We start from the raw sequence: 17,772 nt of genomic DNA on the forward strand, positions 1-17,772 counted from the left end.
ACTCCATCCTGGCTGTGAGTCTGGTTTTGTTGGCCATTTTCTCAAAAATAAACAAAACCATGCTTATCGAATGAGTAAAGGAGGAAATGAGCTGCTGACTTTTACCAAAGTCTTTTGGATCTATGCTTGAATTTTTGTTTTTTACTTTGTCTCCTTCTCCTTCCTCTTCTCCCTTTGGCAGTTCGCCCCATGGACCCCTTTTCTATGCGCCTAGAAAGCGTCAGTGCCACAGGTGCCACCGTGACCTGGAAGGTGCACTCCGTCTGGGATCATTTCACATACCTGTGTCAGGTTGAACTCCACGGTGAAGGAAAAGTGATACAAGTAAGCAGACTGCTTACTGTTCTATTCCCAAGCATCCCTGTGTGTCCTGAACAGAGAGACTGAGGAATCAAATCCCTCTAAACCCTTATTTCCGTGTGGGTTCAGCTGGGGTGGGTTTTAGGCGGGGCACGTCCCAGACGTTAAGAGTTGGGAAGGCGGCCTCAGAGATATTTCCTCGCAAAGAAGTCGTCTTCCCCCGCATCCGGAGGTGCTGTGCTGTGATTTGGCTCCACGGTAGAGTGCGCTCACTGGGACTTCTGTCTTTCTTTATCAAGCAGCACAACGTTTCCGTTGAGAAGGACGGGCAGTGTCCCTTCAGCGAGCTGCAGCCGGCCACGGAATACACGGCCCGCGTCCGCTGCGCGGCGGCCGAGCACTTCTGGAAGTGGAGCGGCTGGACGGGCTGGAACTTCAGGACACTCGCAGCTGGTGCGTGGAAACTCCTGGCCGTTCACTCGGGGACCTCGGCTGACTCCCGGGGGGCCGGCCAGCTTCTCTGAGAACTCCTGGTTGTGCCAATAGCTGAGGGCAAACTGTTACAAAAGCGGCTAGGGGCTGTCTTGAAAAGTTTTTTAAAAAATTAAACAAAAAAAAACCAGAATAAAATGATTAATGAGATGTGAGGGGGAAGGCATCCACTGCAAACATTTGCCGTCAGTGTGATTTCTACTCTATTGTCACCTCTCTGATCTTGGGTTTTGCCAAAGTGGCTTCTAAGCTCCGGGCATCGCTGGATTCCTGCTGGGTCCACGGCTGTGCAAATCAGCGTAGACTTTTAACTCGGGCCTGGGGCACAGACAGAAGCGTGTCTGAGCCGAGGGAAGCACTGGTCTCAGGCCAGACAGCTGTGGGCCAAGTCTGGGAAGGCAGCGGTGTTTGGAAGCCCAGTCAGTGCTGGCAGGTCCCCTGTTCAGCAACAGCGAGCTGTGAGCCCTTTCTGTCGTGCTCCCAGGGGTCGCTTCCTCAGTGTCGACAGAACAGAGAGCTTTTCTCCCAAATGTCTATGTCTCAGAGCTCAGCCAGGCCTCAGCAGATCAGGTGGCCCAGCCCTACTGCAAGGCAATGAAGTATTACCATTGCCCAGTTTACTGATGAAGCAACTTGGGCCCACAGACACTTGCCTAGTTTGCCAAGTTGATGAGTGGCAGAGAAATAATAATAATAATAATAATAATAATAATATAATAATAATACTGGGTAGAAAAGTCACAGAGTGTCAAGGTGAGAAGCCGGCGGCGAGGGCAGTCACCGCCACTTCGCTGACCGGACCGGAAGCTGGGGTGCGCGGCTCTGCTTGCTCACTGCGACCCAGGAACTTGCCTTGGCTACTTTCAGCTCCCTCCGAGGCTCCCGACGTGTGGAGGGACGTGAAGTCGGCGCTGGGATCTTGTAACGTGACTCTGTTCTGGAAGGTAAGATGCACGGATCTGGAGCGGCGGGCTGGCGTGGCCCTGTCTTCCACTGCAAAACGAGTGGGTGTGGGTGCTGTCTTCCGACCCAGGGCTCTTAGGGAGGGACCTCCCCATGACGACGACGACGGCGAATGGCTCCCCCAGGGGAGGGCCCCACTGCACACCCACGAGGTGACCGCATGCCCGGCTCGTTCCTGGCAGCCCACTGCCCGGGCGGCCAGTTCTTTGTTAGAACCTGTGTCCTCCTCGGGACTGTCCAGAGCCCAGGGCGCGAGAGGAATCAGGCCTCGAATGCCAGGTTCTCGAGCCTCCACGGCAGAGAATCGAGCACTGAACTCGGCGCCAGATCAAGCGGGCGGCGATCTCTGGAAGGGGCTCGTGCACGAGGGGTCGCCGGCACGGAGAAGTTGGCTCCCCAGGGCCCCCAGGGTGGGGATGCGGTCAGCTGTCCCATCGGTGTCATCGGGCGGCGGGGGGTCCCGGGGTGGCCACGAGATGTTTCCCACGGTGCGTGGACCACCCACAGGGCCTGTAAAACAAAGTGCAGGTATATGCTAGTTACCATTTCATTGATGAAATAACTGTTTTGCAGAACATGATGTTAAAAAAGGATGTTACTGTGTGCATTCCTTTGAGGATGTGGTTAGGTCATTTCCACCGCGGAACTTTGCTGAAAGCCAGGCGTCACGGGCAGGCCTCAGTGGAGTGCTTTTGGCCGAGCTGGAGTCCAGGGTCACCCCTCCACTGTCTCGCGGGTGTAACTGGAGAAGCACTTATTTAAAAGTATGGTCATTTGAACAGTCATGGTATTTGTCACGAAAAGTCAGGAGTCAAGCTAAGGAACTGTACTGTAAACCACATGGTGTCCTTTGACCGTGATGGATGCGCCTTCACAGCCCCTGGGGGCCAGCTGTGGTTCAGAACTCCGAGGTCCTCAGCGTCCGACACCACAACATGTCGCACTGGGGGAGCTGGCCCCCGGCCACCACCCACCCCGCTTCCTTCCCACCCACCTCCACTCTGGCTCTCGCAAGAAGCCCCGTGTGCACACGTGTGGACATGCCAGTCTGTATGCGTGTGTTCTGTGCACACCTGAGCGAATGGCCATTCCCAGCCCGATCTTGTGGCTTCGGGGGGGCAGACATCCTCTGTCCTTGGGTGGGGGGGCCCCAGGGAAAGACCCTGGGAGGGGGCTGAGTCTGTGTGAGCAGGGCATTCTCCACAACCTGGAGGGTCCTCTAGCGGGGGGTGGGGGGCAGCGTGGGCTCTGGGTAGGGGGGTTCGAGGTTGGAGGGGGTGGGAACAGGGGTTGTTGGGCCCTCAGCTGGGGTTCATGCTTTTCATGCTAGGCTAGAGAGCCCCCCCCCCCCGCCCCCACAGTTCTCTCCATTCTTGACTCGGTCACTCTTCTGTGACAGACGGGGCGGGGGGGCGCCGCGGGGGCGGGACACATTCCTCAGCAGCCTGCTGGCTACTCCACTTTACAGAAGACGGCCTGAGGCCACGCTTGGCAGAGGTGGTTATTTTCTACAGTAAACTGTTTTAATGTGCTGTGTGTGTGTGTGTGTGTGTGTGTGTGTGTGCATGCACGCGTGCACATGTGAGGGACAGAAAAGGTGACCAAGTAACTGTGCAAACTGTTTCCAGAGACAAGCTCATTTTGAAACGGCTCTCACTATTTTCTCAGCCACTCTCCAAATCGCATGCCCATGGGGAGATTCTGTTCTACAACGTGGTTGTAGAAAACCTACACGGACCGTCCGGTTCGAAGCTCTTTTCCATCCCCGCTCTGGCCGGCGGCACGGAAGTGGCCCTGGACGGCTGTTCTCACCGAATCCTCGTCACGGCTAACAACAGCGTGGGCACTTCTCCTGCCGCCGTGATGGTCATTTCCGGGGACCCTGCAGACAGTGAGTCACGTCCTGCTTTGTTTCTATCCTCTGGGAAAGGGCTGTGGACGCGATGAGGTACGTGGGGAGGACGGTGACTTGGAGAGACAACACGTCTGGCTAGCAGGCAGTGTTAAGTGTTTCCCTTTGGTCCAGGCGTGTCGGTGGGTTTCCGAGGGCAGTCCTCCTCCGCGTGGGGAGAATGAGACGTCAGCTGCAGTTGGAAGGAGGTGGCTCCCTCATCCCCCAAGGCCCAGGGGGGCCTGCTAGTAGGACTGGTAGTCCGTGGAGACCCTGTCACCTGTTTTCCAACGGCCAGACCTCACGACAGCCACCCTGGTGTGTCCGACACGATGAGGCGGCAGCCTTGGGCAGAAGCAGCGTGCTCATGCCCGCACACTGCGGCTGTGCATGTCCGAATTGTTTCTGGTTTTTGTCCTCACTTCCATTTCTGCACCTAACATCTGAGGAGCAGTAGTGAGTTCAGGAGCAGCCAGGGTTAAACAGGGGAATTCAGCCGAACTGCTCGTCCGTTCCACAGACAGCTGTTTGAAAGCAGATCAAGCGGCAGATACGGTTCTAGGTCAAGTGTCAGCAACTTTTTCAGTAAAAGGGCGGGTAGGAAGTATTCAAGGCTTTGCAGGTCCTACTGCTTTTGTTATATAGTCAGTATGTTTTCTTTTTTTTGCTTTACAACTCTTTAAAAATCTTAAAGTCATTCTTAGCTCAAGGGTCGTAGAAAAACAAGTGTCAGAGGCTAGATTGGTCCTGCAGGCGGTGGTCTGCTGGGCTGTGTTAGGTACTGGGGTCTGGCTGGGTGTCAGGGAGTCAGGACAAGGGGCGTCTGATGGGCAGGCGGGAGTGTTTGCTTGGACGTGAGCAGCAGGAGAACATTCCCAAAGCCCCTGTGGTGATGGAGGTCCTGGGGCTCTTGCCTGGTGGTGGCACTGCAGGTTCAAGGTTATCTTCTTCACCAGATGCTTTCACAAAATGTCTGCTTAGTTAAATCTGACACGTTGCCCTGTTTGTGACGCACAGAAGGGGTTGAAGAAGAGAGAGTCGAACCCACGGAGCAGGGGTTCTCCTTGACTTGGAAGCCCCCACGGGAAGACGTCGTGGGCTACGTGGTGGACTGGTGCGACCGCCCCGGGGACTCCCCCTGTGGTCTCCAGTGGAGGCGCCTGGGCCCCAACAGCACGAGCGCGGTCATCAACTCAGGTAAGAAGGACCCCCCACGGTCCCATCGTGTCCCGGCCACCTCGCAGCATCATCCGCTCGGGTGTCCGGAGCATCTCGAAGATGCTCTGTGATACACTCGGAATTTTGAAGTTGCCGGTCCAGCAGGGGTGTTAGGATTTCAGACTCGGCACATGATGGGGCCTGAGATGTGACCTGAAATTGGCTTTGGCAGAGAATAGCCGGACCCAAGGCTGGGACGGGGTTTCATGATCCTCACCACTGCGTTGCTCTAAACCAGTGCTCTGGAGCGAGTGGCAGAGGGACGTTCGAACAGCTGTCCTGAGAGCTGGGCAAAGTGAAGACGTGCATGGATCTGGCAGGCGTTTAGGACAGCGCTGATGCGAGTCGATTTTCTACTCCCTCAATTTTAGTGGGTTCTACAGAACTTGGGCTCCTATCTTCCACATTGGATTTGTCATTTCAAGGCTGCTGTATAGCAAAATCAAAGAGGAGCCTTGGTTTGTGGCTTGCGTGGGGGGCTCGGTGGCACCATCTGCTGGTCGAGAGAAAGGTGTGGGAACCGTCTGGGTCCGGAGGGTGGCAGAGGCCCCCTGGAGGGCTTTTGGGGAGTCAGGAGGCGAGGTCCCCCTTGGCTGGAGCAGCGGCCCTGGCCTGGCAGGTGCTGCAGGGGGATCGCGGAGGTGCTCACGGGCCAGGGGAAGTGAGGAAGGGGAGGCAAAGCCTTCTGGGCATGGCCTTTGGCTTTCTTGGGCCGAGAGAGGGGGCGTGGTCGTCTCTGGAGGGGGATTTGGAGTCCAAGGAGACCTGCTCCTGGTTTTCTGTCTGGTGGAACTGCGCGCGAGAAGGAAATGAATGAGGGGACACATTCGGTTTCCCTTCTTTTCCTTCCCGGAAGTACAAAGAATGTTTTTTGTGTGTCGTTATTGAAAATCTGTTGATTCTTCTCTGCAGGTGCTTTTAGACCAGGGGTCCGATACCACTTCAGGATCTACGGAATTTCCCCGCAAAGGAGGGCGTTTCTGCTGGGGAAGAAGACAGGGTACACCCAGGAAGAGGGTAAGCGGACCGTGGGCCACCCGTCCTCGGAGACAATGCAGAAAGGCTCCTAGTTTTGGATTAGGAAGGATTTCAACGCCGTTCCTCATTTTCAGTGTCCAGTTTATTTGGTAACTGGGTACTTAAGAAATTATTTTTTAATCGTACTAACACAAACCAGTTTCAGTGAAGACAATTTATCAACCTTATGCAAAAGGAGACAAACTCCTTGCCCATTTTAGCCCGCAAGGGCAAATACCCAGAGTTCACATTTTATGTTTGTCCAGACGTTCCCTTCCCTGCACAGACAGGCTGCGTCCGGTGAGCAAGGGGCCTCACTCTCTGCGGCTGGACTTTGGTCACTGAAGGTTGTTTCATGGTATCATTTTTACCACTGCAAAGTGCCCCATGGTTTGCATAGGTCGGATCACCTGTTTTGGACCTTTAGGATGATTACAGTGGTTTTCGATGAAAAACGATGAAACCCACCTTCCGGTCCTGCGCAATCCCAACTACTCCACATCTCCTTTTGGCTTGCGCCACCCCCCTGTGCCCTGTCCGAATCACCATCATTGTAGCCACTTCTCAGCTCACGTGCACAGTAACCATTTTTGAATGAAGTCCTAGAGGGACACCCTACGATCAAAAGGTTTGAGCTTCTTAAACAGTTTTTCATCTCCTCTACAATGTTTAGGACTTTTGATGCATGCTGCGAAATCACCCCAGAGATTCCATTGCGACCCCACCTGCCCTGGAAGGGGTTTGACCCTCCACATGGTGTTTAGCCACCTTCCTGGCGCCCAGGGTCTCACACCCACTGACAACCAGGAGCCCGGGCCCTCGACCGCCTGGCACTCGCCAGACCCAGCCCCTGGTGGGGGCTCTCTGTGTGGTGGCCGCTGTCTAAGACAGGCAGGGGCCGTGTGTCGGGGAGCCCAGACCGAGCGTCCACATGTATGGGGTGAGACAGGCCCAGGACAAAGCTCCTGGGTTGTTGCAATGGCCCGTGGATAACTTTGTGTGACTTCAGCCTGGGAACCAGAGATCTTCAGGTCCATGCCAGCCTCTGAACATGACCCTTCCTCCTGCTGAACAGCCTTCCTCCTGCTGCCCTTGCCCCCACCTCAGTCCATTCTCGGGTCAGGTCTCCTCTCAAACACGACAGTGGACCCTTGAACAACGCAAGTGTTGGGGTGCCAATCCCCGCACAGTCAAAAACCCACGTAGCACCTGGAGTCCCCCAACACTTAAGTACAGCGGCCCCTCTGTGTCTGCGGGAGACATGCTCCAGGACCCCCCGCAGATACCAAAATCCACGGCGGCTCAAGTCCCGCACACGTAACGTGGTGTGGAGCAGTGCGCATGGTTGGCACTCCCCATCTGTGGGTTCAGCCAGCCACGAGGAGGGAACAGTGGTTTCCGATTTTTACTTGGGAATCTGCAGATGAGAAACCCAAGGATACAGAAGGCCTCGCTGTGTGTTTACTGGATGATCACAATCCTCATATAAGTTCACCGCGCAGTTCACACCCACGCTGTTAAAGGGCCCACTGCATTTAGCACTTAGGAACAGAAGGAGCTCCTAGGAAGCCTCCATGCTCTGTTGTGCCTCGGAGTCTCTCTGGGCTTCCATTCGACATCTGCTCAAGGCAAGGCTTGAACAAGAGGACCGCTCACCCTGCCGTGTGGCTCTCGGGGTCGGAGCATCATCCCATGCACCGAAAGTTTTCATGTTCGATCCCTGGTCAGGGCACATACCTAGGCTGCAGGTTCAAATCCGAGTGTGTAGGGAAGGCAACTGATCAATGTTTTCCTATTGCATTGATGTTTCTCTCTCTCTTTTTCTCCCACCCTTCCTCTCTCTCTAAAATCAACCAAAAAATGTGTCTTTGGGTGAGAATTAAAAATAACAACAATAAAAAAGTAACAGAAGATTGCTCAACTTCCTCCCAGCTCTCCTAAATGATGTCAAGGCCTACATCTTCTTGAGAAAAAGATAAAATTCCTTACCTTGTCCCAAGCTCCCTCTGGGGCCTCTGGGGTTGGCTGTGGTCATACTGGTAGTTCACATGAACGCTCAGAGACTGTTTCCAAACCATGATTCTCTTCTCACCCAACTTCCTTCCCCAGTGCCTTCAGACGCGCCTCAGGTGCTCGTGCATAACCTGACGTCCCACTCCTTCACCCTGAGCTGGAAAGATTACCCCACGGACTCCCAGCCTGGTTTCATCCGTGGGTACCGCGTCTACCTAAAGTCCCAGGCAGAGCAGTGCCAACCAGAGTTCCAAAAGACGGTCCTTCCAGGTAACGTGTTTTTGTTTGTCGACCCCTTTGAAGAGCTCATTATTTGAAATCATGGGAAAGCCTCCTGTGTGGGGCTGTGTCCAGGCTGAATTCTGTTCTTGCGTGCTTTCACGGTCAAACAGCGTCCTTACACAAATTCCTAGGTAGGCAGCATGGCGGGTGGGTATTTGAACTTACTTAAAAAGCCACGGGGCCTGGTTTTGCAGAAGCACCTGAAGTCCCATCACCTCCTTCAGAAAACCCGCCACTTAGAACTTTCTTGCTAACTCCTTTTTCTGTTTCCCTTTGGCCTTATTCAAAGTTAGTATAATGATTAATTTTTCAATTACAGTAGACATCCAGTATTATTTTCTATGGGTTCCCAGTGCACACCACGGTGGCTGGACGTTTATATAATTTACGAAGTGGTCCCCCGATAATTCAAGTACTCCCCAACACCGCACAGAGTTACTACAGTATCCCTGACTGTGTTCCCATTCCCTGTGCTGGACTTCACGTCCCTGGGGCTATTTTGCAACTTCTGGTCTGTGCTTCTCCATCCCTCCCCCCTTCCGCCCAGTCCTCCGGCCCTCTCCCCTCTGGCAGCCGCCACTTCGTTCTCTGCGGCCGTGGAAAGTGTTTTTACATTGCATGCTCTGGCCACTTCTCACGGAACTGCGGGCTCTCCCTGGGTCGTCAACATCTCTTGCCTAGTGGGTGTTTCCCTTTTCTGGCCATCTCCTGAAAACGTCACCCGTGTTCCCGGTGTGAGGAAATTGCGATCTAATTTCTGGCTGGTTTAAACATGCTGACAGTGCTGTGCCAACAAGAGTGGTAATGCCCAACTCACAAGTCTCTCTCACGCTCTTAATACTTGTTTCTTCTTGTAAAAAACACAATAAATTTTTTTTTTAAATGACAGATCGTTCAGTAGGCTGCCAATATGACATCAACGACCCGGAACAGAAGACGCTGGTCGTGGGAGGCCTCCAGCCGGAATCCTCCTACGAGTTCGCGGTCATCCCGCACACCGGGGCTGGCGAAGGCGCGCTGGACGCCTTCACCAAGGTCACCATGCCGGACGAGCGCTGTGAGTTTCCCCGAGTCAAAACCGCCCCTCAGCGTTCCTTGCACACTGACAGATGGCACACACGTTGCTGTGGGCTTTGTCTAGATCAGGAATTTTTAAGCTTTTCTTCTCTTTCTGTCTCTGTCCGTCTCTCTCTAGATGAAAATCTGTTTCACAAAAAATGTTGCGCAGACTTGCACTCCACAAAGCAGATGCAAGTGGGGCTAATCCGCCTGATGGGTGGCCTCGAACCTTCCTCCCGCCTCACTCCGGTCCCCGGGGCACTTCTCTGGCACTCAGTCCCGGGGTAGTTTGAAAATCACAGACTGCAAAGTCAGTGTTGGCTTGGGAAGAGCCCTGCGGCTCTATCCAGAGAAGGTGGTCTGGCTGGTTCCCTCTTGGGCAAATGAATCGCTTCCTGACTGCCTCTGGGGGTGTGCAGTTGGGCAAAAACTATCTGTTCACAAACCCGGTGTTTGCAGATTTGGTGGGGAAAGGGTGAGACAAAGAGATCCATGTTTTCAAAATGCTTTTGGCCTGAAAGATGAAGAAAGGAGGAGGGAAGAAGAGAGGTAGGAACTGGCTCATGGTACATAAGATTCTCCAGGTAAACCCTGAGCTGCGACAAACCGGAAGGTGGGGGAGGGGTGGGAAAGAGATTCCGACGGAGGAAGGAGGAAAGTAGGTGTCCGCCGGGGAGCACACAGGTCCCGCCCGGGAAGTGGTCTTTGAAGACAGTCCCCTGTGAAAAACGAGTCCCCGCCAGAGATGTCTGCCGGAAGTTCCCTGCTGTCCCAGTGTGTGTGTGTGGGGGGGGTCCCTTGGCTGCAGGCGGGGCCGTGGGGGCAGATCAGGGTCATCAGGTGCACCTGCGGGCCCGGAGGGCCCTGACCGGGGACAGGGCCGCGGCAGCCGGGGCACGCACTGCTGCTCACTGAAACACCGCCCCAGGTCCCCGAGCCGGAGGCCCGAACGTGCACCGTCAGGGGAAGGTGTCAGTCGGCGGTTCGCAGTATTTGAGCGCTCATTTCCAGGTTGTTTTTCTTCTACCTTTGGTGTTTACATGGCTGGTGGAGGAGTGTGTGTCTGTGTGGTGCACACATACGTGATACATACAATTACCTCAAGTATGTTTTCTGATTTCATGTATCTCCCTCACTCGTGCTAAACCTCCTTGGCCTTGGCCATATTGATTCTTCTTAAAATGGAAATAAATTGCTGCCTAATTGCAGCGATGAGAGTGACATTCTACAGTCACAAAAACGGTCTGGAGGAGTCACAAATGTGACGCTGAGTGACCAGACGGACCTGCCTCTTGCCGTCTGGTTCCCTTTGCAGGGGACAGAAGGAGGCAGGTACCATGTGTCATTAGAAGACCAGACCGTGGTTGGCTCGGGAGGGGAGATGACTGCAGGGGTCCCGGGGGGCTTCCTGGGGAGCTGGTGCGTGTGTGTTCTTTACCGGGGTACGAGTTACGTGGGTGCGTTCAGTTTGCAAATATTCATCCAGCCGCACCCTCACAGGCACCTTTCTGTGTGCATAATCACACTTCAACAAAAAGTTCAGCAAACCACTCTGAAGTTCAGCAACTACTATGGCTAGGTCTCCAGGCTTATTCTCAATCATACGATGAAAGTCCAAATTTGACCACATTTTAAAACTAACTGTAGTCGTCAAAGGTGCTGACTTGGAGAACAAGGTGTTCCTTAGTGGTGTCCGGACAGAGGTTTCTTTCCCTTCCCTGGACACCAGGGTTCACTGGAGGCCAGTTGTCAAGGTGCTTGGCCCCCTGCCCCCACACTGGGCCCTTCTCTCCAGAGCCCCATGCTGCCTGACAACCCCAGCTTGGCCATCTCCCCAGGCCTGCCCTCCCTTACAAAACTCCAGCAGCACCCGCCCCCACCTCCCAAATCAAACCCCATTTCTTCCAGGACAGCAAGTGCTGTGGCCAGGGCATGGGTGGGGGGTGGGCACATGGATCTACTGCCCGTGAGTGACTATCAGCCTCTCAGCCCTCCCTGTGCGGTCTGCATTTGTAGAAGAGGGTGTTTGGCAGCTCTGCTGGACGGGTTGTGGGCGGAGCCTGCTCTCGGTGCGAACCGGAAGGCAGGCATCCGAGAAAGTGAGGCGCTGGTTGACCTACCTGGGAACTAAAAGTTGAAGGGACTAGAGACTGTATCAGAGACTAACCAGAAGTCTATATCGGAGGCTTCACTAGAAGGGGCGCATCAGCCAATTTTTTTTCAGATTTTTTAATTTTTTATTTTATTTTCTTTTATATATTTTTAGAGAGGGAAGGGAGGGGGAGAGAGAGAGAGAGAGAAACATCAATGTGCAGTTGCTGGGGGCCATGGCCTGCAACCCAGGCATGTGCCCTGATTGGGAATCGAACCTGCGATGCTTTGGTTTGCAGCCCACGCTCAATCCACTGAGCTACGCCGGTCAGGATGCATCAGTCAATTTTTGATGTGTAACAAAATACCTCAAAATCTCATTAATACAAAGAAATTCATTTTCCTGCTCACGGCTTGGCGGGGCCAGGCAGGGTCCTGGCGTGGTGAGGTCCAGGTTTGTTTCGTGCAGCTTCCGTCTGGGGCTCAGGCTGAGGGGCCAGCGGTGCTGGGGGCAAAGTCTTTTTTTTTCTCCTCATTTTTAATTTATTGATTTGAGAGAGAGACACATCGATTCATTGTCCCACTTATTTATGCATTCATTGGTTGGTTCTTGTACGTGCACTGACCAGGGATCGAACCTGCAACCTTGGTGTGTTGGACGATGCTCTAACCAACTGAGGTACTAGTCAGGTGTCACCACGTGGTGACACTGTGCGGCACAGGGCAAAGTGTTGTCACGGTGGATCCCAGGCACGCAAGGGGGCAGGCGAAACTCTATGAATACACCGACAGCAGCTACTGGCATTCACTGCTCACGTCCCATCGGCCAAACCAAGCCACGTGGCTGAGCCACAAGTGAGGGAGGGTTATGCCGTGACGCCGTGGCGAGAATGCAGGGTGGACTTCCGACACGGGGGGGGGGGGGTTGGGCGGGGCACCCACTGGGAGCGATGACTGGGAGAGGTAATGGGGCTGGTCACCAGTGTCACGGGCAAGCAGTTGCCGGTGGTGACTGATCAGATGCCCCGCCTTCTCCAGTAGGCAGATCTCCTACTGCATCTTGCATATGTTGACTTTTGAGAAATAACAAACGTACAAAGTTACACTTGTCCTTAAACTTATTTTTTCTTCCTTTGGGGAAGAAAGAGCACTCCCCTGAAAAATCCTTTCCCTTTCCTTCTGCAGCCCACGTGCTGATACGAATCATTCTGCCCATGATCGCCGGCCTCGTGGTTATCGCGATCCTGTGCTACTTGAAGAGTCGGTGGTAAGTGCGTGGGGAGTGTTACCCGAGAAGGGGGCCAGAGAAGGATCCAGACAGGAGTTTGATAAAACCAATCACACTGCCCAGGAGGAGGATTAGGGCTAGAAGGAAAAGGACGGAGGGGCTTAGAGGAGCATGCGAGAAAGTTTTAAACAGTTTTGCTTTTTGGATCCACACATGAGAAAAACAGTCACCATTCAGAAAGACTGAAGACTCGTTCAGCAGCAGCAGGCGGTACTTGTGTCTCGCTGGCCGTGTGCTCGGCACTGTCCTAAGTGCTGTCCGTGCAGCGGCCCATCAGGCCTCACGGCGTCGCCCTGGGCACCGCCGCTGTCTCCGCTGAACCCACGAGGACACGACAGCCTGGACGGGCCACGCAGCTGGTGCACCGCCCGCCACAGAGCCAGGGCGGGAACCCAGGCGTCCGGCCTCGGACTTCTCACCCCTACCTGTTCCGACGTATTTAAGATGCGGCCTCACTGTCTCTGTTTCTCTAGGATGAAAGAGATGTGTTATCCCGACATCCCGGACCCGTACAAGAGCAGCGTCCTGTCCTTACTGAAACCCAAGGTAAACGTGGTGACACTGTGCGGATCCCGTGTACCCGTCCACTGCCAGTCCGGGGGCGGGGCGGGGCTGTACTAATTATGCTTCCGTAGACCACCCCCCCCCCCCCCCCGGCAGGTATAGTGGAGCGAGCAGGGCCACCTCTGCCCCCCCAGCCGGGACACGGGTGGACGGAGCTGGGTCTCTGCTGCTGCTGCCGCTACGGGCCATCCCGTTCCCCTCCACTAGCACGTGAGCGGGACGCCACGGGGAAACGCTGAAGCTCTGCGTGCCTCCCCCACGCCCGGCGCCGGAGTCACGTTCGTTCGTGTGTTTCCTGTTCCTGTTCCAGGAGGCGGCTCCGCTAACCATAATGAGTGTCAACGACTGCGTTCCGGACGCCCTTGAAGTTGTCAAGAAGCCCGAAGGGAGCAAGACCCCGTTCCCAGGCGCCAGGAAGGCAGCCCCAGACACCACTGCACGCACCAGGCCGGACTACATTTACCTCCTCCCGACAGAGAGCTCCCCCAGCCCCTGCATCTGCTTTGAGAACCTGACCTACGACCAAGCAGCTCCCAGCTCTGGCTCCTGTGCCCGGGTCCTGGGGCCTCACGAGGCCGCACCGAGTCAGCTGGGACTACCCACCTCAGCTGCGAGTTTGCTGAAACCACTAGAACAAAACTACGTGAACACCCCGGCAGAAACCCCGGCCGGGGAGACTACTTTGAATTACGTGTCCCAGCTGGCTTCCCCCGTGTCTGGGGACAAGGACCTTCTCCCAACAAAGCCCCCGGAGCCAGAGCCGGAACTCTGTTGCGAGTATAGAATGCAAATGGCCATGCCCCTTGACCTTGCCTCGCCCTCCCGGAATGAGAGCAGCAACGGCTCCCCAACCGCCCTTTTAGGGCAAGAATACCACGGCTAACTGTCCACACGGTTCAAATCTGTGCACTCCAGAACAGCAAGGGGTGCGCCCGACCCCACTCCATCACGAGACACCCCCGCGTTTAAACCCCAGTGAGCTGCCACCACCGGCAGGCCTGACTTCTCGGAGGCCACGGCCATCTGGCTGGGTTTCCAAGTGCAAGAGCTCGGAGACTCCCCGTCCTTCCCCGGAGCTGGCTTGCTGCAGGAAGGCCGGCATCGCCCGCGAGCACCCGCTTACCTTGCTGCCGCATGTTCCCGGCCGCCTTCGCAACAGCCACCCCGGCCCCCGACGCGGGGGGTGAGCCCATCCACCCAGTACCGGACAGGGCGGCTCTGGTCCTAGGAGTTCAGCGCGAAAGGGTTTCCATTAACTTTTACCCCCGCATTGACTGTCGTGAGGGTGAAGGCACTAGGTCGAAGGCTTTCACAGAGGCCACAGAAGGTTCGTTACTACGGCAGATGCTGTCAATGTTAATTTACTCTGGATGTACTTAATGGAGAAGTCGCAGGTGTTGGAGACAGAAGCAGGTTCTGGGCTTGTGTTGCAGTGGTAAGAATTTACAGCTCGTTGGCACGGTGCAATGAACTCTCCCCCTGGGGGGTGGGGCAGGGGGCGGGGCACAGACCTTTGTAACAGGTAAGACGGGTGAATGAATGAGACCCCCCCAGTCGTCCTGTCTTGCCTACCAGTTAGACAGTGGGGCTGGGAAGCCCTCCTGGCCTAGTGTCAGAGTAACAGCACTGCTACCGAGTGCGCACCGTCCTACCGTCATGTTTGATGACTACCTCAGACGGAAAAGGGAGAGCACGTCGTCGAGTAACTCCAGGCACGCTTTCTTATTTTTCCCAAGAACTGTATTATAGAACTGTGACCCGTGTCCATGTAGCATCCTCTAGACTCCGCAGTAGGCTGTCTAGGCCCACACAACACCCTCACTCTCCCCCATACTCCTACTATGCTAACCTAGCCGACACAATGAAACCACACTGCTGGGCGTGCATCCTCGGGGCGTGACTACGAAAGGCTGCCTGGGTGGGGCAGCTCCGTCGGGCTGAGCAGCAGCTTCGCGTCCCTGAACCCACGTGGGCAAAGCTCCGCGTGACAGGCGCTCCTCTCTCTCCCCCCTGGTGCCCGTGGTGTTCCCTGGTCATGTTTCTCAACGAGCACAGACACAGGCTCCTTTCCATTCGCCGCGGTGGAAATGGCACTGCCTGTGCCTCTGGTGCCACCTGCCCAGCCTGGGCTGCCACCACCACGAGGAGGAGGAGGAGGAAGGCAGGACCCATATCTCAGAGGAAAGCGGCTATCCGCTGGCCTGGACACAAGGTACAAACCAGGACTTCCGTTCAGGCTTTTCAACATCGTCCTCACGTATGTCTATGGCTTTTGCTAGGAAAACTGGTTACGAAGTCCTAACCCAGTACACACGAGTATCTTGAGTAGCATCACAGTGTTGAGAAGACTGGGTCCAGATGGTCACTTGCCCTCTTGGGTTCCTCCGTCATGATGGGGTGACTATAAGTCAGTCCACAGAAGTGTCAACGACAGTGATGACTGATGTGAACCGTCTCTCTCGTGTAGACTCTCTTTAAAAAAACAACGCATGAAACCTTGAAGTTGTTTGTGTTGCAACAGCCTTAATTAAAATACTTCACCACTGCATTATTCTGTGTTTTCTCTACCTCGGGGAAATGAAAATCTGACAGTCAATAATGCTGATGTCACCGCATGAGCTACTGCAAATGCCTGGGAACCACTCCAGCCCGCCCAGTCCGGGCCCCCCACGGCACCTGGCCTGGAGTCCGAGCTGCACCAGGCGTGCGATGCGCGCTCAGCTCTGAGCGCGGCCGGACCAAGTGGGCTGTGCAGCTTGGTGCTCACAGTTACCACTGCAACTGCAGTTCTGGGCATGCACATTCCTCTCTCGTGTTCTTCATCACCAAGTAAGTCAGTGTTTAAAACCTTAGCTGTCAATGCTGTGTGCTTAACAGCATGGCTTTAAGAAGTGTTCTTCAGAAACTCTGAGGTTTGTATTCATGTGTCAGAATTACTAGGATGGAAACTGTTAACAGAATTTCAACTATACACGAAGGTAGAAGAGCAGAAGAAACCCGTATTGGTAGGTGGGGCCTTTGCGAAGTGATTAGGTCCTGGGGCTGGAGCCTCGGTGAGTCAGATCAACGCTCTTTTAAGAAACACACAAAACTTCCTTGTCCCTTCCACCATGAGGACAGACCCAGTAAGTCTGGGACTCAGAAGGGGGCCCTCACCCGATCATGCTGGCCCTCCGGGCTCAGACTCCCAGCCTACAGCTCTGTGGGGAATACATTTCTATCGTTTATTAACTGCCCCAGTCTGTGCTATCTTGTTACAGCAGCCCGAAGGGACTAAGGCAGTCCTTTACTTTTTAGTATTTTTATACAAGGTCTGTCCGGAAGGTATCCAGCCATGCAATACGAAAAGAATAGAGGCATTTATTAAAGCAGATACAAGAAACACAGGATGATGCCTCAGTTCCCTCCAAGTAGGCACCTCGGGTCCTCACACCGTTCTCCCCGTCACCATCGTCCGCCTTGTCGTCATATTTTCCTGAATCTCATCAACCATCTGAAATCTCCTCCTTTCAAAGGTGATTTTAGTTTTGAGAAAAGCCAGGAGTGGCAGGGCCCCAAATCTGGGCTGCAGTAGGGCTGGGTGATTTGGTTTTTCCCCAAACTCTGAACAAGATGTGATGCACGAACAGGCCAGCTGTCATGATAAAGCTGCCAATCACTCGTCGTGTTGTCCCCCAAAGCCTTCTGAAGCACCTGAACAGTTACTGCAGAGAAATGGTCAGGCTTAAGGCAAAATTCAATGCAGACTCGTTCTACTCGCTCGGTCATTTTGAATGTGACGAACAGCACATGTGCTCACTCAGGGGCATCTACCCCACCCCCCCGACAATGTCACTGACTAGTGTGGTGATGTCGTCACTGTTCACACACGCTGACTGTGGCCCACTCCCCTTGGCTGCCAGGGACATCGATGTCGCACAACCCGTTCTTGTTACATTAACAATGGCTGGACAGACCTGAGGTATCAGAGAGTTTTTGGTGGGGGGTGAGGGGGTAGTTGGAGGTGGAAGAGGGTATGGGGGGGATAAATGGTAATGGAAAAAATACAATAAAAATGGTAGAAAAGAACTTTGAAACATGAAACAAACTTTCTTAAGTTCAGCTATATTATCATGTTTTTTAAAGATCAGCTGTATGATTATTAAGTGTAATTTTTAGTTTATTTGGGGGCCTATTGTTTTTGTTGAATGACATATATAGTGAAAAGCGATGAAAAAATGATATACAGAAATGTACTTAAAGACTAATAGATCCAAAATAAATCTATTTCTAAAAGTGACACACATTTTTCCCACATTTAATCAACTGTACTAGACCCTAGCTTTGACACTGAAGTTTATTCTCCAGGCTGGGTTATTTCCTTTGTGGTGTCCCCCTCTGCTCCTAGGGCTCTGGCTGTACGTTACCTTATCTGATCAGGTCAGTTTTTACCTACGAAATCAAATACTGTCTCCAGGAGTCATCATACTAGCAGCATTTTTATTGTACATTAATTCCTCAAAATATTCAGAACTGTTCTGTCTAAAGACTGATCCATTTTTCCAAACCCTTGATAATGAATGAAGTTAAAATAAAATTGTAAAGGTAGGTTTGA

At 53.9% G+C, this 17,772-nt stretch overlaps 1 protein-coding gene across 2 annotated transcripts in view; it reads left to right on the top strand.

Moving 5' to 3' along the window:
• Window positions 1-17,716, top strand: part of OSMR (oncostatin M receptor) — a 45,033-nt gene extending 27,317 nt beyond the window's left edge. The window contains exons 8-18 of one of the 2 annotated variants that reach the window (XM_045848079.1): window positions 182-324; window positions 600-753; window positions 1,660-1,736; window positions 3,424-3,646; window positions 4,664-4,843; window positions 5,777-5,881; window positions 7,991-8,164; window positions 9,066-9,233; window positions 12,512-12,593; window positions 13,088-13,160; window positions 13,489-17,716. In XM_045848079.1, coding sequence (XP_045704035.1) covers window positions 182-324; window positions 600-753; window positions 1,660-1,736; window positions 3,424-3,646; window positions 4,664-4,843; window positions 5,777-5,881; window positions 7,991-8,164; window positions 9,066-9,233; window positions 12,512-12,593; window positions 13,088-13,160; window positions 13,489-14,061 — 1,952 coding nt within the window. In that variant the 3' untranslated portion in view covers window positions 14,062-17,716. The remainder of the gene's footprint in view (window positions 1-181; window positions 325-599; window positions 754-1,659; window positions 1,737-3,423; window positions 3,647-4,663; window positions 4,844-5,776; window positions 5,882-7,990; window positions 8,165-9,065; window positions 9,234-12,511; window positions 12,594-13,087; window positions 13,161-13,488) is intronic. The other variant, XM_045848080.1, reaches the window with a different exon arrangement.
• The last annotated feature ends 56 nt before the right edge of the window (window positions 17,717-17,772 follow it).

Source organism: Phyllostomus hastatus, unplaced genomic scaffold (genome assembly GCF_019186645.2).
Source record: "Phyllostomus hastatus isolate PE091 unplaced genomic scaffold, TTU_PhHast_1.1 phas_contig_58, whole genome shotgun sequence".
Classification (NCBI taxonomy): Eukaryota; Metazoa; Chordata; class Mammalia; order Chiroptera; family Phyllostomidae; genus Phyllostomus; species Phyllostomus hastatus.